The 26,217-nt window shown below is 48.4% G+C and overlaps 1 protein-coding gene across 1 annotated transcript; it reads left to right on the top strand.

The window, feature by feature from the left end:
• The first annotated feature begins 586 nt into the window (after positions 1-586).
• Positions 587-26,077, top strand: LOC109935294 (protein PAT1 homolog 1-like). The gene is made up of 14 exons (XM_048620831.1): positions 587-733; positions 889-972; positions 7,604-7,798; positions 8,868-8,975; positions 10,023-10,100; positions 13,902-14,077; positions 17,033-17,116; positions 19,251-19,431; positions 21,729-21,852; positions 22,923-23,020; positions 23,958-24,017; positions 24,555-24,706; positions 24,941-25,100; positions 25,947-26,077. Exons 1-14 carry the CDS (start codon positions 701-703, stop codon positions 26,064-26,066), a joined length of 1,653 nt encoding a protein of 550 aa, XP_048476788.1. The 5' UTR covers positions 587-700; the 3' UTR covers positions 26,067-26,077.
• Positions 26,078-26,217: the final 140 nt, after the last annotated feature.

Below are 26,217 nucleotides of genomic sequence, written 5' to 3' on the forward strand. Positions count from 1 at the left end.
CAGATTGGACTGCTGGAAGCTTGTGAGTTTTCCATTTTGTCCTAAGTTTTCCACATCAGATTGCTGCTGACTGGCACATTCCAAGGCCCAGAACCACCATTTAGGTACACTCTAAATCTAAATGGCACAGCCTGGAAAAGCCAATGTGTAAAGTTTTTGACCCACAGCAGCCCCTTAGTCCAGGAACCCATCAACCCCTTTGAGAAGTACGCTAGTTATTAAATGTAGTGCAAGTATGTTGAAGCACTTACTGCATTATGCTCAATGGAGATATGTTGACCATTATTGAATTTTCTGTAATGCCCCATTTGAATTGTTTTGGAATAAACTATTAGCTATCTTATGAAAAAGTTACAGTTTAGAAAAGAAACTTGAGAACTCAGATTTGAGGAGGTCTTTGAGTATCAGTACATTGGCTGTGCGTTATGGGTGACTGTCTTTAGGCAGAGGGTCAATTATGATTTGGGAGATTTGTATTTGTGGTTGGATTGCTCCTGAATGAGGAAGTTAGCTCTAGCTCGGAACGAAAGCCAAAGCTCCATCTGACGCTCTTGAGTTTGGCTTTGCAGAGGACTGGGAGGAGCAGCATGATGGCCTGGGCGATCCGACAGGAGATCCAGACGACCTTTTAAAGGAAAACAACTTGGCGGAGAGCATCAGCAAGCTGGTCATCGACAGCGACCTGGAGGACCCGGCCATCATGAGGGCAGTGCCATCCAACCCTCCGCTGCAGGTGAGTCCAGCCTAGTGTGTTTGCGGTGTCACACAGCACCAGCTCGCTGACCCTCTTGTCCAGTTTCAGTCAGGCTGGTTTCTTGGGAGACACTGTCGTTGTATGATCCCTACCTGTTTAAAAGTCTCTCACTGACCCCTGCAACTTGCTCACAGGCACCCCCTCGACTGAACCCGAGCATGTGGGAAGGGCCCATGGTGTTTGGTGGAATCGGAAATCCTTTTCTTTCCCACTTAGAGGTAAGTAGATTCACTTGTTTATTTCACCTCGATTTCTGCTAACTGAACTTTGCTGCTTTCTTCGTTGACAGCATCAAAATTAATTTCCTGCAACTACTGCGTGAGGTTGTGCATCTTGCCTGTGCATTCCTTTGAAGAATAGTCCTGCTGCTTATTTAAGGTTGGGGGGGCGGTGTCGTGATGCTGGTGGTGGTGTGTGTGTCTCATTGACTCATCCCTATAAAATAGGTGCAATTCAAAAAGGGGTGCAGGAGCAGAGGGAACAGGGCATATATATGCACAGACCATGGAAAATGTCAGAACAGGTAGCAACAGCAGCAAGGAAAGCATACAATGTTTTCGACTTTTTATTAGGAGGGCATAGAGTACAATAAATCAGACCTGCTGGTGCAGATAGATTACACGCTAAAGGTGGCAAGGATGGTGAATAAAATTGTTATTTAGAATTGGCAAAGTTAGTTAAGCATTAGGATTCTTTGCTGGAAGAAGGAAATTGAAAAGAAATATACATAGAAGTTGGTAGAATTGTGCTCTGTTCTGACCTCTTTTTAAGAAGGGTTGAGGAGCATTGGAGTAAGTGTAAAGCAAATTCATAAGGGCAATATTTACCTGAAGTCATCCAGTATATGACTGATAGGGCAGGTGTCATCCAGGCTCTATCCCTGTGATGATACTGCACTTTCTTAGCAATATTGTCAGTCAATCTGGGAAGAAATCGAGGTGCTTTATCTGTCTGTGCATACTCAGCACCAGCTTACAACTAGATTATGGTTTATCCCTCATCCCCAGATGTGTTACTGTGGTCCTCCCACTCAGTCTCCAGTCTGCAGCTGAGTTAGACTGATCTCTCACCCTCGGCGTGTTACTGAAGCCCTCAAACTCAGCCCTCAGCTTATTGTTGAGGTGGTCTGATCCTACATCCCCACTGGTGGCAGGATAAGGCCCTTGCAGTCCTTTCCTAGTGTAGATGCCAATCATCAGTCAATTCAGTTCAGTTCACTCCACATAATTTCAAGAAATGGTCAAACATACTGAAGAGGCTATGGGCCCTAACCACATTCCAGCAATAGTACTGAATACCTGCGCTCCAGAGCTTACCACTCCCCTCATCAAGTTGAACCAAGCAGGTGAGCCTGACATCAGTGGTCGGCAAGTTGTTGGAGGGGATTCTGAAAGATAGGATTTACATGCATTCGGAAAGGCAAGAGCTGATTAGGGATCGTCAACATAGCTTTGTGTGTAGGAAATCGTTTCTCACTAATTCGATTGAGTTTGAAATGGTGACCAAGGTTGATGAAGGCACAACGGTAGACATTGTCTAAATGGACTTTAGCAAGGTGTTCAATAAAGTTAGGCATTGTCAAGTGTTTAGCAAGTTTGGATCATATGGAATCCAGTGGGAGCTGGCCAATTGGATATAAAATTGGCTTGAAGCTAGGAGACAGAGGGTGGTGGTGGAGGGTTGCTTTTCAGACTGGGGGGCCTGTGACCGACCAGCGGTGAGCCACAAGGATCGGTGCTGGGTCCACTGCTTTTGAATGATTTGGATGTGAATACAAGAGGATTGGTTAGTAAGTTTGCAGATAACACCAAAATTGGTGTACTGGACAATGAAGTGATTACCTCGGAGTACAACAGGATGGGCCATTGGGCCAAGGAGTGGCGGACGGAATTTAATTTTGAAAAATGTGAGGTTTTGCATTTTGATAAAACAAACCAGGGCAGGACTTGTACAGTTAACAGGAGGGTCCTGGAGATTGTTGCTGAACAGAGACCTAGAGAAGCAGGTGCATACATGTGCTTAAAAGTGGTGTTGCAGGTAGACAGCTTAGCGAAGAGGGTGTCTGGAATGCTTGCCTTCATTGGTCAGTGCATTGAGCACAGGAGTTGAGATGTCATACTGCGGCTGTACAGGACATTGTTCAAGCCGTTTTTGTGATACTGTGTTCGATTCTGCTCTACCTGCTATAGGAAGGATGCTGTGAAACTTAGAGTCATAGGGATGTACAGCATAGAAACAGACTCCTTCAGTCCAACTCATCCATGGCATCAGTGTGTACTATTACTAAGATGCACTGCAGAAATTCACCATACCTCCTTTGACGGTACCTTCCAAATGAATGGGGCAGGTAGATAGCTGTGAGCACCCCACCTGCAAATTCCCCTTTAAGCCACTCATCGTCCTGACTTGAAACATACTGCTGTCCCTGTGGTGTCATTGGGTCAAAATCATGGAATTCCCTCCCTGAAAGCGCTTGGACACTTTTTATTCATTCATTCACAGGATGAGTGCAATGCTGGCTAGGGCAGCATTAATTGCCCATCCCTAATTGCTCAGAAGGCAGTTAAGAGTCAACTACATTGCTGTGGCTGTGGAGTCACATGTCGGTCAGACCAGGTAAGGATTACAGTTTCCTTCCCTAAAGGACATTAGTGAACCAGATGGGTTTTTCCAACAATTGTCAATGGATTCATGGTCATCATTAGACTCTTAATTTCAGATATTTATTGAATTCATATTCCACCATCTGCCGTGGCAGGATTCAAACCCGGGTCCCCAGAACATTATCTGGGTCTCAGGTTTAACAGTCCAGTGATAATACCGTTAGACTGCAGTGGTTCAAGAAGGCAGCTAACCACCACATTGTCAAGAACAACTAGGGACAGTCAATAAATCTGGTTTTGATGTAGGAGAAACTACTGTCCCCAGAGAGCAGTGAGAATCTGAAACTTGCGACCACAGTCTGAGCTTGGTGTGAGCAGTGTTACTGTATTTAAGGATAAGCACAGTGAGAAAGGACTGAAAAGATCTGTTGCTGACGTGACGGCGGTTGGAGCCTTGTGTGGAATGCAGAGACCAGTACAGACCTGTTGAAAGCAAACAGCTGGTGTCTGGGCTGTGTACTGTCTTCAACCATGCTGCATATATTGAGCTGGTCAAGGATGACTTGAAACAACAGAACTTGCTGAAAAAGCTCAGCAGTTGGGCAGCATCTGTGGAGAGAGTTAACGTTTTGGATCCAGTGACCCTTCCTCAGAACTGAAAAAGGGATTTTGTTTTAATACTGAGACAATTAAAGGAACCCCTTTCTCAACATTGGAGCAACCAAAGACCCTTCACACCAGCCCAGGGGCCCTCTCCCCAACCCTGTACAACCAGTAAATGTTTAAACAATCATTGAGACTCTGCAGAAAATATTGTCAGGCCTCTAGGACATCCCCCTCCCTCTAATAATTATTAGTACACTCAGAAGAATCTCCCCATAAAATGTGAATGTACTTTGAAGGACTCTGTCCCCCACGCCCAGAAAACTAAGTCACCAGTCTACAGTCATACAGCACAGAAACAGACACTTCGGTCCAACCAGTCTGTACCGACCGTAATCCCAAATTAAACTAGTCCTACTTGGCCAACATCCCTCCAAACATTTCTTATTCATGAACTTATCTCAATGCCTTTTAAGCATTGTAACTGTACCTGCATCCATGACTTCCTCTGGAATTTCATTCCACACACGAACCACTCTATTTTTTAAAAAAATTGCCCCTTGTCTTTTTTAAATCTTTTTCTTCTCACCTTAAAAATGTGACTCCAGTCTTGAAATCCCCCACCCTACGGGAAAGACATTTGCCATTCACCTTATTTGTACTTCTCATGAATTTATAAACCTCTACAGAGTCACCCCTCAACTTCCTACGCTCCAGTGAAAATCGTCCCAGCCTATCCAGCCTCAAACCCTCCGTTCCCTGCAACAAGCTGGTAAATCTCCTCTGAACCCCTTCCAGCTTAATAATATCCCTCTTGTAACAAGGAGACCAGAGCTACTATTTTTGTTGCTGCAAGGTAGTTTGGGGGGGGGGGGGGTGGAAATCACTTCTTGCAGATGCTCACACGCTGTGTCAGAGTTTGAGATGTGATAGAAGGCAATGTCACAGCCAGTTACCAGCATCACACCTGGTTACTGGCACTATTGCCCCAGATTACCCTGGATAATTCGAAGGACTTTGCCGAGGCAGCGAGCGACAATGGGTGAAGTGATGGGGCAGGATGCAAGTGAAGTGAGGAGAGCAGTGGGAGGAATTGGTGTGTTTCTGTATTGCATGTTTCACACGGTCACTCATCCTAAGACACTGAGAATGATATCTCACATCAATGTTGAAATGTTTTGGTACCAAGTCATGGGGAAAGAAATCAAGTAACTTCAGAAAGCTTGACAAGAGTTGTGTTAGGAAGTGCATTTTAAGTGTGGAGGGAAGAAAGATTGCTGCTTTAGGCACTGGTCATTTGATGCCAGCCAGCAGTGGAGGTATGGTTGAAAGCTGGGAGGCCTCAGTTCGAGTAGTACAGACATTGTACAGGTGGTGGAGAAGAGAAATAGGAAGCAGCAAAGTGGAGAGAAAGATTGACTCCCAGCTTGTCCATGTCTTTATTTTCAATCAAGATCAGCGTGCAGGTGAGTTAGTCATACAACACGGGAACAGATCCTTCAGTCTAAGTCATCCATGCCAACCAGATATCCTAAATTAATCTAGTCCCATTTGCCAGCATTTTTCCCATATCCCTCTCAACCCTTCCTATTCGTGCACCCATCCAATGCTTTTTAAATGTTGTAATTGTACCCGTCTTTACTTCCTCTGGCAGATCATTCCATACATGCACCACCCTTTGTGGAAAAAGTTGCCCCTCATGTCCCTTTTAAATCTTTCCTCTATCATCTGAAACCTATGCCCTCTCATATTGGACTCCTCTACCTCAAGAAAAGACCTTGACTACTCACTTCATGCCCCTCATGATTGTGTAAACTTGTAGGCGGTCACCCTTCATCTCCGATACTCCAGGAAAATATCTCCAGCTTATTCAGCCTCTCCCTATAGCTGAAACCCTCCAACCCTATAAAAAGTTTTCTGAGCTCTTTCAAGTTTCACAACATCCTTCTGGTAGCAGAGAAATCAGAATTGAATGCAGTGTTGGAAAAGCGGCCCCAACCAATTCCTGTACAGCCATCAGGTGACATCCCAATTCCTATACTCAATGCACTGACCAATAAAGGCAAGCGTACCAAATTCCTCTTTCGCTATCCTGTCTACCTGCGACTTGGCTTTCAAGGAGCTTTGAACCTGTACCCCGAGATCTCTGTCCCTTTGAGCATTGTCCTTCTTTTTAACTTTGCTTCTCCACATTCTAGCTCCCAAAATCAATTTGTACACCATATTGAACTTTATCTGCGATCTGCAGTCCCATTCCACCAACTGGTGGTTTTTTTTTTTGACAATGCATGTTATCCTGTTCACAGTAGTTCCAAGCTATGTATTGTCTGCAATACACTGACGCAATTTCAGGATAAGATGCTGATGATTTCGGGCCGAGAGGTGAAGGAACCTTTTCTCTCGAAGGCTTGTGAATTTATGGATGGTCTGGCCCCAGAGGTCTGTGGGTACATCTTTGTTGTAATGCTTGCCCTGATATGCATGATATTTCGGTGTCCCAGGGAATTGAAAAATGGTATGAAGGTGCAGTTTAGCCAGTGGTTGGACATTGTTATTATTGAATGGTGAAGCAGGCTTGAGGTGTCGTCTTGTATCTTGCTGAGATGCAGAATCGGCCTTCTCCTGTTCCTGTGCAGCAGGCTTGAGATGGGGGTTCAATGGGTCTCTTCCTGTTTCTGTGTAACAGACTAGAGAAGAGACTGAATAGTCCTCTTTCTGTTCCTCTGAAACAAGCACGAGAATGGGTTCAATGGGCCATTTGCTGTTAGAACATTGGAACAAGAGTGGGCCATTTGGCCCCTCAAGCTTCTTCTGCTATCCAATGAGGTTGTAGCTGATCTAGGGCTTAGCTTCATATTTTTGCCTTTGGCCCAAATCCCTTTATATTTTTCCTTCACAAAAATTTCAGATTTACAATTAACAACTGATCAAACATCTACTTGTGGAAGAGAGTTCCAAATCTCTACCACCCCTTGTGTGGTAGAAGTGCTTCCTAACATCTTGACTGATGTAGGGTCTGAACTGTGCCCTGCTGTTCCTACGTAACAGGCTGGAGAAGGAACTGAATGGCCTCTTCCTGCTCCTGTATAACAGGCTGGAGAAGGGGCCGAATGGCGGCCTCCTGTTCCTGGGGAACGTAGGATGGCAGTGGTGTAGTAGTGACGTCACTGAATGAGTAATCTGAAACCTGACCTAATGTTCTGGGTTTGAATCCTGCTGTGGTGGGTAGTGAAACTTGAATGTCACAAACATCTAGAATTAAAATCTAATGTGATGGTGACCATATAACTACCGTCATTGTTATAACAACCCACTCGTGTTCTTCAAAGGAGAAAATCTTGCCTCTTTACCTGGTGTGACCTCCATGTGATTCTCGACCCACGGCAATATGCTTAACTCTGAACTGCCTTCTGGATTGGCTGAGTTCAAGGGCAGTCAAGGAGGGGCAACAAAATGCAGGTCTTGTCAGACATTTCCATGTCCCGTGGACAAGTTTACAGAAGGTTGGGAAGGGGCTGAATGGCTTCCTTCTGTTTCTGCATAGCAGGCTCAAAGGGCTGAATGGTCTGATGTCTAAGAGATGTGCATGTGTAATGCTGTCTGGCTGAGCTGTATCACAATCCCTTCCTTCCTCCTGCTGTAGGACAGCCGGGCTCTGTCCGGCTCCAAAGACTCCATTCTGCCCAAGAGACCAGCCTTTGGACGTAATGAAGAGCGGGACTTGTCGGACCGAGCGCCCCCGCCCAGGTCCTCATCCCCCGTGATCGGGAGCCCTCCTGTACGGACGGCCCCCATCGGAACACCCCCCAAGCATGTGGGCCACGCCACCATCCAGCAGGTAAGTCTGCGCAGCTTTGCAGTTCGTTGATAGCAGGAACTCACCCTAGACTGTGTTTCAGCATTCCTCGCCGTCTCTTCCTTGTATCCAGCAAAATCCTGTCCATCCACCATATCCTGTGCCCCTGGATCAACGTAGACTCCTGGTTTTTACATGTCCTGATTTTCTTTTTACCCCATTCTTGTGTTTGAATTATTTCATGGCCTCATCCATTTCCATGTCTCTGTCACAAATCCCAGCCTCTGCAGTCCTCCCTATCTTAAACTCAGTTCAACCCCTACCGCCCTCCTTATCACTGTCATCTCCTCTGCCCTCCACAGCTCTCCCTATCTCTGTAACTTCCTCCAGCCGCAAAATTCTCCCCATCTCCCCACAGCCACTTCCATCTAGAAGGGCAAGGGCAGCAGATACATGGGAACATAACCCCCTGCAAGTTCCCCTCCAAGCCACTAACCATCCTGACTTGGCAGTATATCACCATTCTTCACGGTCGCCGGGTGCAAATCCTGGAATTCCCTCCTTAATGACAGCAGGTGGATTGCAGCCGTTCAAAAAGGCAGGTCCCCACCAACTTCTTAGGGCAACTAAGAACGGGCAATAAATGCTGGCCACCTCATGACATCCACATCCAACAAAATGAACAAACAAAAAAATCTCTAACTTTGTTCAACCTCTACAATTCTCGCCATCTCTGTAACCTCCTCCAGCCCCTACACCCCTCACTATCTCTGTAACCCCCTCCAGCCCCTACACTCCCTCCATATCTCTGTAACCTCCTTCAGCCCCTACACCCCTCCCTATCTCTGTAACCTCCTCCAGCCCCTAGACCCGCTCCCTATCTCTGTAACCTCCTTCAGCCCCGACACCCCTCCTTATCTCTGTAACCTCCTCCAGACACTACATCCCTCTCTATTTCTGTCACCTCCTCTAGCCCATACAACCTCCCTATCTCTGTAAACTCATATAGCTACTACAACTGCTCTCTTTCTATTCTCTCAGTTGGGGCTGTTAGTCTTCTCCTTGCGCCCCCTGGGGTTAGGCCATAATTGTTGTCTTTCTGCTCTTTCAGCCATCCATCCTGTGCCCCACCCCTGTCCGCGTGCGAGCTCCGATTCACCAGCGATTCTCGGCCCCCTTCAGTGAGAGGATGTCACCAACTCAGCTGCTGAACGTTGCGGTGAGGAGTCTACCAAGCGGGCTGTGGTGGGGTCGGGGGGTGTTGAAGAGAGTTGGTCGTGCATAAGGGAGGGAAATATACAGGAGACCAGGTGGATACACAGTGGTGGGTGGGTGAGGACGAAACGTACAGAGTGAGAAACAGGATTAGGGAGACTGAGAGAAGTTAACTTGTGGTGGTGAGAATGTATTTAAACGTGGAAGGAGATAGGAGGTAAATGTGCAGGGGGAGCTAGGACAGAAGGGTCGGAATGTGTGGAGGGGAAGAGTGTTGGGTTAAGGCAGGGAAAGAGGGTGAGTCTATACATGATGTGACACAGGTGAGTCTGTGGGGAGCGGGAGAAGGGGGTGGGGGGGGGGGGGAGAGAGAGAGAGAGAGGATGCGTGGCAAGTAAACAAGGACTTTTTTTTTTACTGGAGTGTAGGAGGTTCAGAGTTGACCTCATACAGGTTTATAAAATCACGAGGGCCATAGATAAGGTGAATGGCGGTGTCTTTTCCCTTAGGTGGGAGATTTCAAGACTAGCGGCATATTTGTCGGGTGAGAAGATTTAAAAGAGACATGAAGGGCAATTTTTTTTACACATTCTAGTTTGTGTGGAACAAACTTCCATGGAAAGTGTTAAATGCAGGGACCCTACAACATTTGAAAGATATTTAGGCAAGTACATGAATAGGGAATGTTTAGAGGCATATGGGCCAAGCGCAGGCAGGTAGGATGAGTTCAGTGTGGATTATGGTCGGCATGGACGAGTTGGACCAAAGGATCTGTTGCCGTGCTGTGAGACTCTATAAGGGAAAGATAGCACTCAGATTGGATAGCAAAGGGAACACCATGATTGAGGATTGTTGCAGACAGTGGGAAAGAGCAGTAAAGGAAGAGGTAAGAGGAGAGTGTAGTTCAATAGGAATTGGAAACACTTTGTCTGACAGTGGGAGAATATGGGATGTGTTGTTGGAGTCTTTCAGGGGCAGTGACTGGATGGACAACTTGTTGGGATATCTGTGGACCTTACCATTTACTTGTTGCTTTCTCCCTGTCTTACAGAATTCGTCACTACGCCCCCACCATTTCCAAGGCAGCGTCACGCAAGTGCTGAATCCACTTCTACTTGGAACGGCCCAGGTAAGGTTGGCTGGGAAACAATGAACCATATAGGGATAGCATGGTTAATGACCTCCCTTGGGTCCGGAGACTCTGTTTCTGCTTAGTTCATGTCTTCCATCTCTTAATGATGCAGAGCTTATGATACATGGAGATGTCAGTCACTTAGAGTGTTCTTCTGCTCTCCGAGTCAACAGGTAGTGCAATTAATGCATTCCAGCCCCAGCCCATATTGTTAATTAACAATCCCAGTGTCAGACCAAAGGGACCATAGTGTCTTCGGAGGGTTGGCGCTGAGGGAGCGCCGCACTGTCGGAGCGTTGGCGCTGAGGGAGTGCCGCACTGTCGGAGGGTCGGCGCTGAGGGATTGCTGCTCCATCGTTGGATTAGTCCTGGTGGAGCTCATGGGTTAACCACCTCCTTTTTCCGGTTGCTGTTATTTCCTTGTGGGAGTCAGTGATGGTGATGTCACTCGTCATCCAGAGACCCTGGTGAATGTTCTGGGGACCTGGGTTTAAATCCCACCATTGATGCATTTGAACCGAAAGTGAGTCTAATAGTGATTGTGAAGCCGTGGTCGATTGTCCGCAAAACGCATCTTGGTTCACTGACGTATTTTATCAAAGGAAATCTGCAGTCCTTACCCGGTCTGGCCCACACAGGTGTCTCCACCGCCAAAGAAATGCGGTTGATTCTTGCGCGCTTTCTGAACTGGTCTATTTGGCCACTCAGTTGAATCAAACCACTCCCAAAGGGAGCAAAAAAAGGGTCTGAAACTGGACAGGCCACTCCACATCAACCTCTGCACTGGGAGCTACCCTGCAAGGACTTTAGGGAATGTCCTAAAATTGGGAGATCTGGCTTGCAGGCAAGTCAAGCAGCAACCTAACAGTCAAATTTTCCAAATCATACTTGACAGACCATGTCCCAAGAGATGAGCATCATAATTTCTGGATATGTACATGAAACAGAGAGTGACTGCTGTTGAAGGTACCATTTGACCGAGTATTAAGACTCTATGTACCTGTGCCTCAATAATATTAATGTCCCTACCTCCACTACTTTCTGAAGTTCCCAAGATTCATCACCATTTGAGATGAACAAGTTTTTGCCATTTCCATCTTCAATGCGAGACCCCTGATTTTTTTTAAACTGTGCCCCCCCGCCTCTCCCCCCAGTTCTAGTCACCCCCACAAGCGTCTATTCTGTCTAGTTCCCTCAGAATCTTGTACATCTGAAGAAGATCAATGTTCAGTCTTCTAAACGGCAATGGATGCAGGCCCAACCTGTACAGTGTTATGGACCTGATGAAACATCCCTCAAAATATATTCAGAAAATTCAGTCTCGACCCAACTTTTCCTTATTTTAAAGTTGAGTGTTTTGTTCTAGATGCAATTCGATTGGTCAATCTGTTTGACTTTAAGGATACATAAAAAAAAATTAGTAAGAGTTTGGATTGTTCTGAAAACACTAGAATCGATGACAATGTATAATTTCCTTCTTTGGATCTCCATCCTTTCTTGAACAGAGGTCTCACATTTGCTATTGCCTAATCTGATGGGACCATTTGCAGATGGAGGGAATTTTGTGAAGCTTCCTTGAAAGGCAGTGGATGCAGAATCTATAAATATTTTTCAGGCACAGATAGATTTTTTTAATGACCAACGGAATGAAAGTTCATTGGGGAATGTGCGGGAATGCAGAGCTGGGGTTAAAATCAGATCAGTCACGATCTTATTAAATGGCGGCACTGTCTCAAAGGGCAAAGTAGCCTGTTCTTGTTCCATTTAAAAGATAGGAGATATGGTTAACAAGCTTGCAGGTGGCACCAAAATTGGCGATGTAGTGGACAGTGAAGAATGTCACCTCAGAGTACAATGGGACCTGGATCAGATGGGCCAGTGGGCCGAGGAGTGGCAGATGGAGTTTAATTTAGATAAATGTGAGGTGCTGCATTTTGGAAAGGCGAATCAGGGCAGGACTTAGACACTTAATGGTAAGGTCCTGGGGAGTGTTGCCAAAGGAAGAGATCTTGGAGTGCAGGTTCATAGCTTCTGGAAAGTGGAGTCGCAGGTAGATAGGATAGTGCAGAAGACGTTTGGTATGCTTGCCTTTATTGGCCAGTGCATTGAGTAATAGGAGTTGAGAGGTCATGTTGCGGCTGTACAGGACATTGGTTCAGCCACTGTTGGAATACTGCGTGCAATTTTGGTCTCCTGCTATAAGAAGGATGTTGTGAAACTTGAAAGATTTAGAAAAGATTTACAAGGATGTTGCAAGGGTTGGAGGGTTTGAGCTATAGGGAGAGGCTGAATAGGCTGGAGCTATTTTCCATGGAGTGTCGGAGACTGAGGGCTGACCTTATAGAGACTTATAAAATCATGATGGTCATGGACAGGTCAAATAGACAAGGTCTTCACTGGGGTGGGGGAATCCAAAACAACAGGGCATGGGTTTAAGGTGAGAGGGAAAAGATTTAAAAGGGATCTAAGGGGCAGCTTTTTCACACAGAGGGTGGTCCGTGTATGGAACGAGCTGCTGGGGAAGTGGTGGAGGCTGGTACAATAATACAATATTTAAAAGATGTCTGAATGGGAATATGAATAGGGAGGGCTGAGAGGGATATGGGCTAAATGCTGGCAAATGGGACTAGATTTAGTTAGGATATCTGGTCGGCATGGACATGTTGGACCGAAGGGTCTGTTTCCATGCTGTGCATCTCTATAATTCTCTGACTGAAATAAAAACTGAAAGAATTGCAGATGCTGGAAATTAGCAACAAAAATAGAATCTGCTGGAAAAGCTCAGCAGGTCTGGCTGCATCTCTGGAGGGAAATCAGAGTTAACGGTTCGGATCTGATGACCCTTCCTCAGAACTGATGGTTGCTAGCAAAACCAAACTAAGTTTTTAAAAAAAAAAAAAACTTTCTCCAAACTTCTTTTGCCTTGTTCAAAATTTAAACAAACCTTGACAGTTAATTAACAGTCATCATTAGCTGGTGCATCCTCTGTGGGAACCACTCCACCAATCAGTCTATTTGCCAACCTGTTCGCACTCTACTCTCCTACAGTATGAGTTTTGCCTTCCCGTCGTGTTTGTTGTGAGCTGTTCTGATGAGTTCAAGGCGACAACGTTTTGACCAAAACATGTAATTTATCAACGATACGAAAATACGAGCTTGCTCATTTGTGGCTTCTGTTTTTGGATGCTGCGAGTACACCTTGCTTGCCTGGCCTTGGAGTTCTACCATCGCTGTCTTCAAGCACGTGCCAGCTGGACAATTCAGTGTACCCAATATTTAACCCACCATCAAACTTCTAAAAGTACTAGAATTAGTCTGTCGTCCAAGTGCTGTGACAGAGACTGTATAAAGGGGTCTTTACTCTATCTGACCGTCTGCTGTCCCTATCCTGGGAGTGTTTGATTGGGACCGTGTTGAGGAGTTCTGCCCACCTTGGGGCCTGTGGTGAAGTGAGGGTGATTTAGTGGGTTTGTAAAACTGGTACGCTGTCCTCCCTGAACTCTGACGCTGTTGACAGTCGTAAGTGTATGTGTCTTAGACCTCGTTGACCCTGGTCACCCTCAAACTGACGTAACTCTTGGGCACACCAGAGGGAAATGGGAGCATTGAAAGTGGGTTGGTGCTTGTGTCTACATGAAATCTTGTGCCTCTGACCTTGTGCCCCCCACCCCCCCCAAGGCAGGTGTGATTCTCAGGGTTAATGTCCGACCTTGTGTCTTCTTGCTCCCCTTCCTGGTGCAGACCTGACCCTCGGTGCCTGTTGTGTTTGACTTTGTGCCTTGTTTACCCCCACAACAGCAGACGGGGAGGATGTCACCCAGCCACTTTGCCCGAGTCCCAGGGTTAGTGGGGAGCCCGCTGACGGCAATGAACACCAACCTGCTGCAAAGCAGGATGGGACAGATGATGCCGCCCATCACTGGTTTCCAGCCATACTTCAGCCCGGCAGCAACTGGACACCTGCAGAACATCAGGTACCGTGGGCTTTGGGGGGTGGAGGTGGGCTCTTTCAGTGACTGTCACCTGAGGACGTTGGTTTGCACCCCATTCACTCGGTGCCCAGTTGTGGAGGAATATTTAAAGACAATCCGTCAATCACTATATCCAGTGTGAATCCTCTGCCACTCAGCTTCCCGTTTCTTACTCTGCATCACCTCATTTCAAGATGCTGCCTCCTGTTTCTGAACTCTGTCCCCTTTCACCTGTCACACCACCTCCCTCGTCAGTGCTCACTAACTGTACAGATTGTAGCTCGGGTTAGTGCTTCAGCTCTTGTTTCCTCTCATTGCCCAGCTCAGACCATCCTCTTTTCCTTTTGTTCTGCACTCCTCCAGTTGTGGGCCCCTGTACGTTTCCCCATGTTAATTGCTGCACTGTTGGCAATTGCAGCTTCGAGCGCTACCTCAGCCTTCAACTCTGGAATTCCCTGCCATCTCTTGCGCTGTCCCATGCGCGCTCTGTCTTTCTATCACTCCCTTTCTCGCTCTCTCTCTCTCTCTCCACCCCCTCGCGTGCGCCCCCCCCCCCCCCTCCCCCCCTCCCCCCCCCCCCCCCCCCCACCCCCCGCCCCCCCTCTCAGTCACAACGTTTTTGGACAAACACTTTGGTTTGGTATCATGTTCTGTTTTGTCAGTGAATGCTCCATAAGTAGCAGTCTTCCCTCTCGAGACTGCACGTTCAACTCCTTTAGCACTTAGCCCCAGGCCGCCACTTCTCAGAGCCTTACTGCTACAGCGTCAGCGGGAGATTCAGCAATTGTAAAGCCCAGAAATTTCCAGAGAAGACGGTCACCTCTGTTCTTGGTGCTAGTGTGGCCCAACGCTTCTGTTGTGCAAATGCACCTTGCTGCTTCCCAGCACGAGCCTGGATCCATCCAGGTCTTGCTGCATATTGACACAGACTGTTTCTGGGGCTGGAGGCACATAACAGCCCAAACAAAACAGATAGAACACGTCAGCGCCCTCTAGCAGCCTTCACAGAGACTTGGCTGAAAGAGGACAGTTTGAGAACTGAGTGTTGAAAAGAATATAGCATTGACGAAGGACAGAAAGTGAGGAAAGCGTAAATGGGTGGCTCCGTTACTTATGATGGGATGAGCAGAATTGGGAGTGATGGGCCATGGTCAGAGAACCAGAATGTGGTAGCAGTTTGGGTGGAGATCACAAATAATTAAGGCAAGCAACACTTGTGGGAGTGGTGTACAGGCCCTTGAGCAGTGACTCCACGGTAGGATGGAGTATGTAGGAAGAACTAGTGGCACCTTGTTACAAAGCAACCATCACAAGAACGTTCCACCTGCATGTAGACTGGAAAAGTGAGACGGATAAATGTAGCCAGGTAAGAAGTTCATAAATGTTTCCAGGATAGTTTCTCAAAGCAGCACGTTCTGGAGTGCAGGAAAAGCTAGTCTTTACTAAATGTGATAGTGTACAATGCCACGGGACTATTACTTAACTTATTTGGATTCACCCCTCTGTATCATCACGCATAAAAGGATTGAATTTTCCATTCAGTTTGGAAGGGGGAAGAGGGGATCCAATTCTAATATTCCAGACATAAAGACCGTGAGGGCAGAGCTAACTAAGATGTGCTGGCAAACTAGGTTAAGGGATAGATCGATAAAGACTTGGTGACAGGCATTTAAGGGAATATTTCAGAATGCAATACTTGATAGTGAGAGAGAGAAATTTCCCCCACCATCTATGTTGTGAACTAAAGAGGTTGAAGAAAGAATCAAGCATTTTTGAGAGAGTTCCAAGATTTTCACCCACCAACACTGAGGGTATGGCCATATCTTTTCAAGTCAGGATGGTGAGTGCCTCGGATATTAACTTGTCTCTGCTGGACTTTCCATCAAGAAGGACGAGGGCAGAAAATACTTGGGGACACACAATCTGCACGTTCCCCCTTCAAGTTGCTCAACATCCTGAGTTGGAAATACATCGATGTCACTTCAGTGTTGCTGGTTCAAAGCCCTGGAGCTCCATCCCAGACAGTTTACAACAGTGCATGGATAGCAGCAGCTCCAAAAGGCAGTTCACCGCCACCTTCTCAAGGGGTAACTAGGGACAGGCAATTTGTTTTTGCCACTTTTTTATTCATTCATGGGAATGTGAGCATCACTGGCTGGATTGGCATTTATTACCAATCCCGAGTTGTCCAGAGAGCATATTGTTGTGGGTCTGGAGTCATTTTAGGCCACACCAGGTATGGATGGCAGTTTCCTTCCCTAAAGGACATCAGTGAACCAGATGGGTTTTTTTTTAACTCTAACTGTCGACGATGGGATTGAATTCCAGTCTGCGGTGGTGCGATTCGAACTCTCGTTCCCAGAGCATTACCTTTGGGTCTTAGGGTGACTAGTCCTGCAATAACACCATGATACCACCGTCTCCCCTGCAGCTGTTCAAGAAGACAGCTCACCAAAACCTTCTTGAGGGCAGTTAATTTTGGGCAATACATGTCCCAACGAGTGATCTTCACCGTGCCCTGAACAAGCGAGAAAGGTGCATTCCAGGTGAATCTGTGGACATAATTCCATGCACCTTCCAAGGTGTGTATCCTGTCAGGTAAAAAAAAAAATCCCACAGCCTCTCTCGGAAGCAATAAAGGAGAGTCGCCGAGGCATCCTCATTAGTATTTGTTCCCCGCCAATCTTGCGGGTTAAAACCTCATTTCACTGTTTATGGGAACTTGCTGCATTCACTTGCCTGCCTTGTACATAAGTGACCAAATTTAAAACGTGTTTCCTTCTGTGGATTTGGCACATTATGAAGTGGAGGGAACCTTCACAGAAGTTCTCTCCCAGTTTGACGTCTTTTGCTACTTGTGAAATATCTCGGTTTTGCTGTGTGAAAGGCCCTGTCTCAGCGCACGCTGTTCGGATGTGTTCGCGAGTGACCGTTTCCTCGACTTTCTGGCGTTTCCAGGTCTTCCCGGGCGGACACCACCCACCTCCACCCCCAGCACCGGCGGCTCCTCAATCAACGCCTCCAGCTGCAGAACTCCAGGAAGTAAGTGACTCCCGGCAGTAAGAGGGCGGCATGGTGGCTCAGCGGGTAGCGATGCTGCTTCAGGGTGCTAGGGACCTGGGTTCGATTCCAGTGTGGGGTTTGCACATTCTCCCTGTGGGTTTCCTCCGGGTGCTCTGGTTTCCTCCCACAGCCCAAAAGTTACCTGGGGGAACACAGCAGGCCAGGCAGCATCAGAGGAACAGGAAAGCTGACGTTTTGGGATGGGACCCTTCTTTGATGCTCCTCTGATGCTGCCTGGCCTGCTGTGTTCCTCCAGCCCCACACTGCATTATCTGTGACTCCAGCATCGGCAGTTCTTACTATCTCTGAAAGGTTAGGTGGGTTGGCTGTGCTAAATTGCCCGTAGTCTCTAGGGATGTGCAGACTAGATGGATTAACCGCTGGAAACACTGGGATCTGATAGGGGTGGGTCTGATTGGGATAGAATTTGGACGGTCAGAGATAACACAGTGTGGGGCTGGAGGAATACAGCAGGCCAGGCAGCATCAGAGGAGCAGAAAAAAAGAAGGGTCCCATCCCAAGACGTCAGCTTTCCTGTTCCTCTGATGCTGCCTGGCCTGCTGTGTTCCTCCAGGTAACCTTTGGGCCAACTTGGTTGGCCGAATGGCCTGTTTCCACATTGTATGGAATTCTGTAATTCTTCCCCAAGTGTCCAGTTCCAGACCTCAGCAAAGGTGAGGTAGGAATTTGCTGGAACACCACCACTTGGGGAGGGGTTTCACCTTCTCTGATAGCGTGCATTTCTCGGCGCCAGAATCTGGGTGGGATTTCAAGGGCTCGGCTAGGCTGTGAGGAGGATCAACCACAATGGTTGAAGGATTTCAGTTCATGCGGAGATAATGGAAAATTAGAAAACAAAAGAACTGCGGATGCTGTAAATCAGGAAACAAAACAGAAATTGCTGGAAAAAGCTCAGCAGGTCTGGCGGCATCTGTGAAGGAAAAAAAGAGTTAACATTTTGGGTCCGGTTCTGAGGAAGGGTCACCGAACGCAAAACGTTAACTCTGTTTTTTACCTTCACAGATGCTGCCAGACCTGCTGAACTTCTCCAGCAATTTCTGTTTTGTTTCCTAATGCAAAATTAGGTCTGTTTTCCTTGGCTGATGCATTTGGTTGATGCATTGAAAATGGATTTTGATAAATTAAATAATGAGAACTTGTTTTCCATTTGGGGGGAGGATTGGAAACTAGACCCCATGGGTTTAAGAATTCTGGATCCGGGATGCCCAGCCTGAAACAGAAGTGACGACAGGGAGAAAAGCAAGGAATGATTAGGTCAGAAACTATCCCCTCTCTGTCTGGCATGTTTGATCCAATCCAGCCACAGACCGAAGGGCTGAGCGTGTTTGTACTGATCAGAAAACAGAAATGTTGCATTGAATGACGTAAGATGGTTTCACTGAGATTTGTGTGAACGCCCATTGAAGAGTAGTGTAGACGAAAAATGACCCTATATCTAATCCCATACTGCCCCTGCCTTGGGAGTGTTTGCTCACACAGTGTAGAGGAAACTTGGCTCTCTATCTAACCCCATGCTCCACCTGCCTTGGGAGTGTTTAATGCACTACTCCATCTGTGGATCTCACCCTCACCTTGGACCATGAACCTGTAACAGACCCTTGAGGATAATGTCCTATCATTGAGACTTTAAGGCAAGGCCCCTCACTGCTCCCAATTTTGAATGACTTGCTATGCCCCAGTACATTCCTCACTTCCAAGTAATGGAGAATTTTGCACTCTGCAAGTAATCTGATAAATCCATCTTCCTGAAACATTATTACCGATCAGTTCAAATGCGAACGTTGCTGGATTGCTTCTTTAGGATTTGCTGCCCCTTGAGAAAGCACGGCAGGTGTAGTGAGACCTTCTGGCCTGGAGCAGTGGGGTGGTCATTTCAGTACCTGGTCCCAAACACCAAGGAAACATGGGACCACAGAACAGAAAGTAAAGTCGATTTAGTGAATAGCGCAGCTGTAGTGTTGTCCCATATGTCAATTTCACCACCCGCAAAGAGATTTTGGTCTCTCTCTGCCTCGCACTTTCTTTACAGCTTATTGTTTTTCTCAGTATCCTTCTCTCTTCCTTTCTGCTCCCCTCTCTCTCTCTCTCTCAGTCAACACCGAGGTCAGAATGGCTCTGGAGGAGACAGGCACAGCAGGGGCAGCTATCACGAGCAGACGAAGAAAGACCCCTATAGCAACCTGATGACCCAGCGGGAGAAGGAATGGGTCAGCAAGATCCAAATGATGCAGCTACAGAGCGCTGACCCCTACCTGGACGATTACTACTATCAGGTACGGAGGCCTCGGGCTGCCATTGGCATTTTCGGATGCACCGACACACAGTGAGCAGGTTTGAATCCCAGCTCAGTGCCACATTAGCTTCTTAAGGAACATCACGGTTAGGAGGAGGAAGGAGTTGTGGGGAGACCACACTGCAGTCCATAAATATATAAGATAATGATGAATAAATCCAGCACTGAAATGAGGAGAAACAGCTTCACCTCGAGAGTGTGGAACTTGTGACTGCAGGGAGAGTGGTTGAGGCAAATAATGCAGCTGTGTTTGAGCAAAATCCGAATGAGCACATGAGGCAGAAAGTAATAATCATTACATGTTGAGGGGGTGAGATGAAGTGATGGAAGAGGCTGATGAAGATCATTCTAAAAGACCGGTTAGACCAAATCGCCTCTTTCTGTCCTGTTCTCATTCGTTGCGATTCTTGGTAAATGAGGCCAGAACTGTGCTCACGACAAGTTGAGCTGCGACCTCTGAGAGATCAACAGGTTGAAGTGGCTTTTGTGACAAAGAAGAGTGTGTTCAGGGGCACACTGCTGGGTTTGTTGTGTATGTTAATAATCTAGGTTTGATCAGTAAGCTTGCAGAGGCGGGCTGCTTCAAAGAGCATTTTACTTCATCCCACATCCCATTTCACCCTTAACCTTGGAAGTTTTTTCATAGAAAAATAGAGCATTTCATAGAATCCCTACAGTGTGGAAACAGGCCCTTCGGCCCAACAAGTCCACACCGATCCACAGAGCATCCCACCCAGACCCATCCCCGTATAACCCACCTAATCTACACTCCCCTGAACACTACGGACAATTTAGCACGACCAATCCACCCTAACCGGCACATCTTTGGACTGTGCGAGGAAACCGGAGCACCTGGAGGAAACCCATGCAGACGCGGGGAGAATGTGCAAACTCCATACAGCCGCCGGAGGCTGGAATCGAACCTGGGTCCCTGGCGCTGTGAGGCAGCAGTGTTAACCACCGTGCCGCCCCAGTTATTCATCCTCGTGTTCCACATTCCTTGTGGAACAATAGGATCAGCTGCGGAAGTCCCGTGAACTGTGAAATGAGATTTCTCCCAATGATTTTGATTCTGCGGTTGCGAGTTTTTGATCCCCTTCTCCCTCTCTGCTCTATTAAGACTTCCCGCCAATTGGAAAACCTGATTTCAGTCACCTCTTCGCCATCTCCACTCCCAGGAGTACAGCCCTGATCTCTCTCTATCCCTGAGTCGAACATCCCTCATAACATCAGGGCAAACTTTTTCTGCAGCCTCTACATCTTTCCCCTTGTGGCACTCAGAATTGTCTGCAGTACTCCAGCTGATTTAGTGAGTGATGAACTTTATTAAATTGGCTCTTTTGGGAGGTGGACCTTGCTCTGCTCTACGGCTAGTTGCTGTTGCCCCATCCCTGAATCTCCCTTGGGTTGAGTGACTTCTCTGCCATTTCAGAGGGCAGTTAGAAGCACTTGACTCTGGGTCTGAGTGAGTGAATCACATGGCTTTTTGAGACCATCGGTAACAGTTTCTGAAACATGCAGGAAGTGCTGGAGAAGCTCAGCGCTGAGGCTGCTGAACCCACAGTTTCTCCAGCATTTTGTGTGTGTGTGTGTGTGTTTCAGCTTTCCAGCATCCGCGGTATCTTGTTAATCACAGGAGGGATGTTTTGACCCTGGATGATAGCTGGACTTCAAGTGGTTAAATTGTGAGGAGCGATGAGGCCTTGGCTGTCTAGAATTTAGAAGGTTAAGGGATGATCTAAGCAAGGCCTTCAGGATATAAACAGGGAAAGACAGGGTGGATAAGATAAACTGTTTCCAGTGTCTAAACGAGGAAAGACAGGGTGAATAAAGAGAAGCTATTCCCGCTGGTTGAAGATTGTAGATGTAGGCGGTATCGTCTAAGAGTTAGATCAGGGCTGTTTAGAAGAGAGAAGGCACTTAGACACAGAAAGGCGAGTGGAGCTTTGGAACTCTCCTTCAGAACAGCAGCCAATGCTAATTCTGCTAAACTTAAATCTGAGACACATACATTTTATTAGGCAAGGGTATCAAGGGATATGGGCCCAAGACAGGCATATGGAGTTAGGCCGTGGATCAGCCATGATTGTATTGAATGGTGGAGCAGGCTTGAAGGGTTGAATGGCCTACAGCTCTTCCTATGTTGCTCCTGTTTTAACCGATCGGTTTCTGATTGCTGTGACTGAGACACACGTTGTATTCCAGGTTTGTATTTATCACCAGCTGTGACTTGAATCCAGTGCCTTGCGCTCAACCTGTTGCTCTCTCCCGTTGTAGAACTACTTTGAGAGGCTGGAGAAGAAGCAGTCTGCTCTGGACCTGAATAACGAGGGCCCCAAGAAGGAGCGCATGAAGCTGATCACGCCGCAGGTGGCCAAGCTGGAGCACATCTACCGGCCAGGTAATCCGACTGGGTGGTTTACCCGCATTCCAGTTCGGGTCACGGGTCAGCCAGGGGAAATGGGACGCCACAGGGCGCCTCCTGCACTCCGTCTTTCGCAACTGCGCCGTGCTGCAGCATCTCGCTCTCCGAAAGCGCCCTGAATGGAGACCCCTCCCCAGCTTTGTCCAACTCCCCACCAAGACCTGACCAGAGTGCTTGCCAGCAAATAGTTCTGTCACCAGTCACAGGAGATGATGGGACTGGCGACCCCCAAGTTTGGTCTAAATGCTTCGGATTTCCATAGCGCCTTTCAGTGATAGAGAGGGAGGCTGGTCACGTTTAACAAGGGGGGGGTTCAAAAAAGTTCGGAACCAGGCAGCCAGAGGAGTGGGCGCTAAAGATGGAGCAATTAGAACTAGGGACACAGGTAGGGCCGGAGGAGGTGTAGGGGCTGGAGGAGGTGACAGAGATAGGGAGGTGGTGTAGGGGCTGGAGGAGGTGACAGAGATAGGGATGGGTGTAGGGGCTGGAGGCAGTTACAGACATAAGGAGGGGTGTAAGGGCTGGAGGAGGTTACAGAGATATGGAAGGTGTGTAGTGGCTGGAAGGGGTTACAGAGCTAAGGAGGGGTGTAAGGGTTGTTCCTTGATGGAATTGGCTTCTGGATAGGGAGAGGGTCCTGCAGGGAAGTGTATTTGTATGGAACAATAGGTTTGCCATAAGAGAGTTTGAATTCACAAAACCTACAGCTGCCTGATGGAGTCAATAGGGACGTGTCTGTGAAGGACAGTCAATGCCTGGAACACAGCCGCCTTTAAGTTCCCCTCCGAGAGGCTGCACACCATCCTGAGAGGATCCCGTATCGCTGCTGTTCCTTCACTGCCCCAAGGTCCAAATCCTAAAATCCTTCCCCAATGTATTGTGGCTTGCCATGGGGCAAAGGGACTGTTGCAGCTGGGGATGGTGGTTTGTCTACCAGCTCCTCGAGGGCAGTGCGGGCTGGTCACCGAAATGCTTGCCCAGTCAGTGCCACATGCGTCCGAGTCCCTGAGAGCTACCGCTGCTGATGGCTGTTTTATTGGTTACAGTGCAGTTTGAGGGCTCCTTGGGTAAACTCACCGTGTCCAGCGTGAACAATCCTCGCAAGATGATTGATGCTGTGGTGACAACGCGCACTGACGATGATGTAAGTTGTCTTGAGTTATTCTTCTCCATTCCTTTTGAATCTTCGTTCCTCCATACCTAATTCCAAGGAATGGAACCATTCCCTTAATGCCCACGGTTCCACGCTGCGCCGTCCGTGATTCTGTGGATCATTCTCTTCCTTCACTCGACTTCCTATGAAGCAGACGACCCTGTCTGTGAGTGACACCGACCCAAACATCAAGAGCAATGTTTCTTGGGTGACGGTACATAAGATTATCCAGTGGCTCAAAGATGCATGTTTGCATTCTGCTGAAGCATTGGATTCGTAAACAGGGTCTAAGGACGGTGGGGGTGGGGTGCGGGCCGCGACTTATCTGCAGACCTCCCTGCAGTGACCCTGCTTGAGGGTGTTGGTGGTGGGTGTGTCGATGTTTACCTGGGAATCTCCTTCAGAAATACACCACATGAAGGAGAGGGAATGAGTGTTCAGATATGGATGGTCGCAGGCCTATTTGGAGTGCTCCATTGCATCGTCCCAAGGGTCGCAGGTTTTTCAGAGACCACTCAGCTTGCAGTGACACTGAGGGAGGGATTGGGAGCATGGGTTTAGCTGAAGATCTCGCCTTGAAGCAGGGCGAGAGAGGGTGGTATTGAGGATTTGCAGCTCCCTTGGCAACTTTCCTGTGCTGTGGATTCTGAGAGGAGCAGGTCCATTTGGAGACTTTCCTCGGACAGCCATTGGATTGGAGTAGGGGGCTAGTGTGTGGGCTGGAGGACGGAGCGAGGTTTGCAGTTGTACCTCACTCGTACTGATTTCAGCATTGTAGCCCGAGCTCTTGCTTGCCTTAATGCTAGCGTCCATGACTGAGCACGGCTGGGGCTGCTCTCTCCAAGAGCAGAGAGGTTCGGAAATCGGTGCGTTTCATTTCTCTGACCCTCTGCCCTTCTCCCTGTCTCAATATCTCCCTCTGCTTCAGGAGACAAAAGAGAAGCAAGTGAGGGACAAGAGGCGGCAGACACTCTTCACCATTGAGCGGGTAAGTGCTCTCCATCCCAATATCCCAGTGGGCATCCCTTTTGAGTGGACCTTTGGGACTGGCATCAGATGTCATGCACTCCGAAGTCAATGTTTACCCCTCGCACTACGTCTTTCACTCCCTTCCCCCGCATGATCTGCCCACATAACTAACAATATCTTTACCAATGTAAATGATGCTCCCTCCCTGTCACTCGGCGCGAAGGGAGAGATGTTACTGATCCATCTCTGCTGATGGATGAATCCAGCATCCTCACAGTGTCACTCACTGAACCCCCTCTCCTGGTAAATCAACCCGTCAAATGCCTTGTGTGTTAGGGACTTTTTATTCGCCGCCTGCTCCACTATTCCTCCTCCAACATTCACCGTCCCCCCCTCCCAAGCTGCACGGGGTGTCACATGGCACCGTTAATCCTTCCTGGCGTGGGTCTTGCTGTCCGCTGTGCCGTGACCTCCTTTTGTCTCTCTCTCCCTCTCTCTCTTTTCCTCCCCCCCCGACCACCGGCTGCCCCGTGCAACTTGCTCCCTCTCTCTTCAGACGTACAGCTTGGTGCTGGAGGTGCAGGACTTGGAGAAGAAGTTCCTGCAAGCGACTGAGGAGGAGCGGCCGGCCGTGCTGGAACACCGCAAGGCCAAGATTGCACAGATGTACGAGAACCTGCGAGGCAAGCAGGCTCCCAGCACCGAGAGGTGGGTGGGTCCAACGTCGCGTGGGTGTGTGTGTGTGTGTGCGCGCACGCTGCTGAGCGGGGGAGCAAGGTGGGTTCAGTGAAGTTGGGCGGGCGGGGGTGGGGGGGTGGGGTGGCAGAATGGGTTAAGGGTCAGAGGAAACGGGGTGGGGGTTGGCGACCGGGGGAGGGTGTCGATTCCCGTCCCGCTGTAACAGCCTCCTCTGCCCCCACCCCCCTCCCCACAATCCCGCAGAGTCAGCGACGACCACTTTGTGCAGGTCATGTGCATCCGCAAGGGCAAACGACTGGCTGCCAAGGTCCTGCTGTTCCTCAGCACGGAGCAGGCTGCCAACGTGCTGTTGGCTACCGCTCGAAACCTCCCGTACCTGGTCAAGAAGGACAGCCAGGACGAGGTGAGTGACCGCACGCTGGACGGTGTTGGCTGAGGGAGGGGGTCCAAAGGTGAGGAGAAATACCGCGTAGCATCCGACAGCCAAACAACCAGCTCTGAGATAACAAGGTGTAGAGCTGGATGAACACAGCAGGCCAAGCAGCATCAGAGGAGCAGGAAGGCTGACATTTCGGGCCTAGACCCTTCATCAGAAAACCAGCTGTTCTGGTTTTGGGGGAACGGGAGGGGGAGGGGAGCGGTGAGTTGTGAGGGGTCAAGGGTCATCCTGTAGCCTGAGGGTAGTGAGGAGCGTTACTCTGGGTGAGACGTTACGCATATACACTGGAGTTTAGAAGTTGGTGGCTCAGCGGTTAGCCCTGCTACCTCGCAGCGCCAGGGGCCCGGGTTCGATCCCACCCTCTGGCAACTGTCTGTGTGGTGTTTGCATATTCTCCCCGTGTCTGCGTGGGTTTCGTCTCACAGCCCAAAGGTTAGGGTGGATTGGCCGTGCTAAATTGTCCCGTAGTGCCCAGGGATGTGCAGGTTAGGGTGGGTTGGCCGTGCTAAATTGTCCCATAGTGCCCAGGGATGTGCAGCTTAGGTGGGTTATAGGGAAATGGGCCCGGGTGGGATGCTCTGTGGGTCGGTGTGGATTTGTTGGGCTGAAGGGTCTGTTTCCACACTGTAGGGATTCTATGAAAAAACAAGAAGTGGGGGTGTGGGTGAGTCTCATAGGGTCAATGCAGCTGGGTTTGTCCTGGGGATCCGGTACCAGGGGTCACAGTTAGAGGGCACGGGGTTGGCCATTTAGGACCGAGATGAGGAAAGACGTCTTCAATAGCAATTCTGTGGCAATTCTCTGCTACAGAGAGCAGTTGAGGCCAGGAAATGGTTGACTGGTTTCACGAAGGAGATCGCTATCTGGCTTGAGCCTAAAGGGATCGAAGGGTTTGGAGAGAAAGTGGGAACAGAGCATGGAGTTGGATGATAATCGTGATAACATTGCATGGGGACAGGATGGAATGGGCCATATCTTCCATTGCAAAACCCTCGTTTCAAGTTCACGGTCAGTTTCTGAGCACAGTAGGCCATCCCATCCCGGGCCGTGTTCTGTTTGAAACAAAGAAGGCTCCAGTTGA

Source organism: Rhincodon typus, chromosome 48, assembly GCF_021869965.1.
Source record: "Rhincodon typus isolate 14 chromosome 48, sRhiTyp1.1, whole genome shotgun sequence".
NCBI lineage: Eukaryota > Metazoa > Chordata > Chondrichthyes > Orectolobiformes > Rhincodontidae > Rhincodon > Rhincodon typus.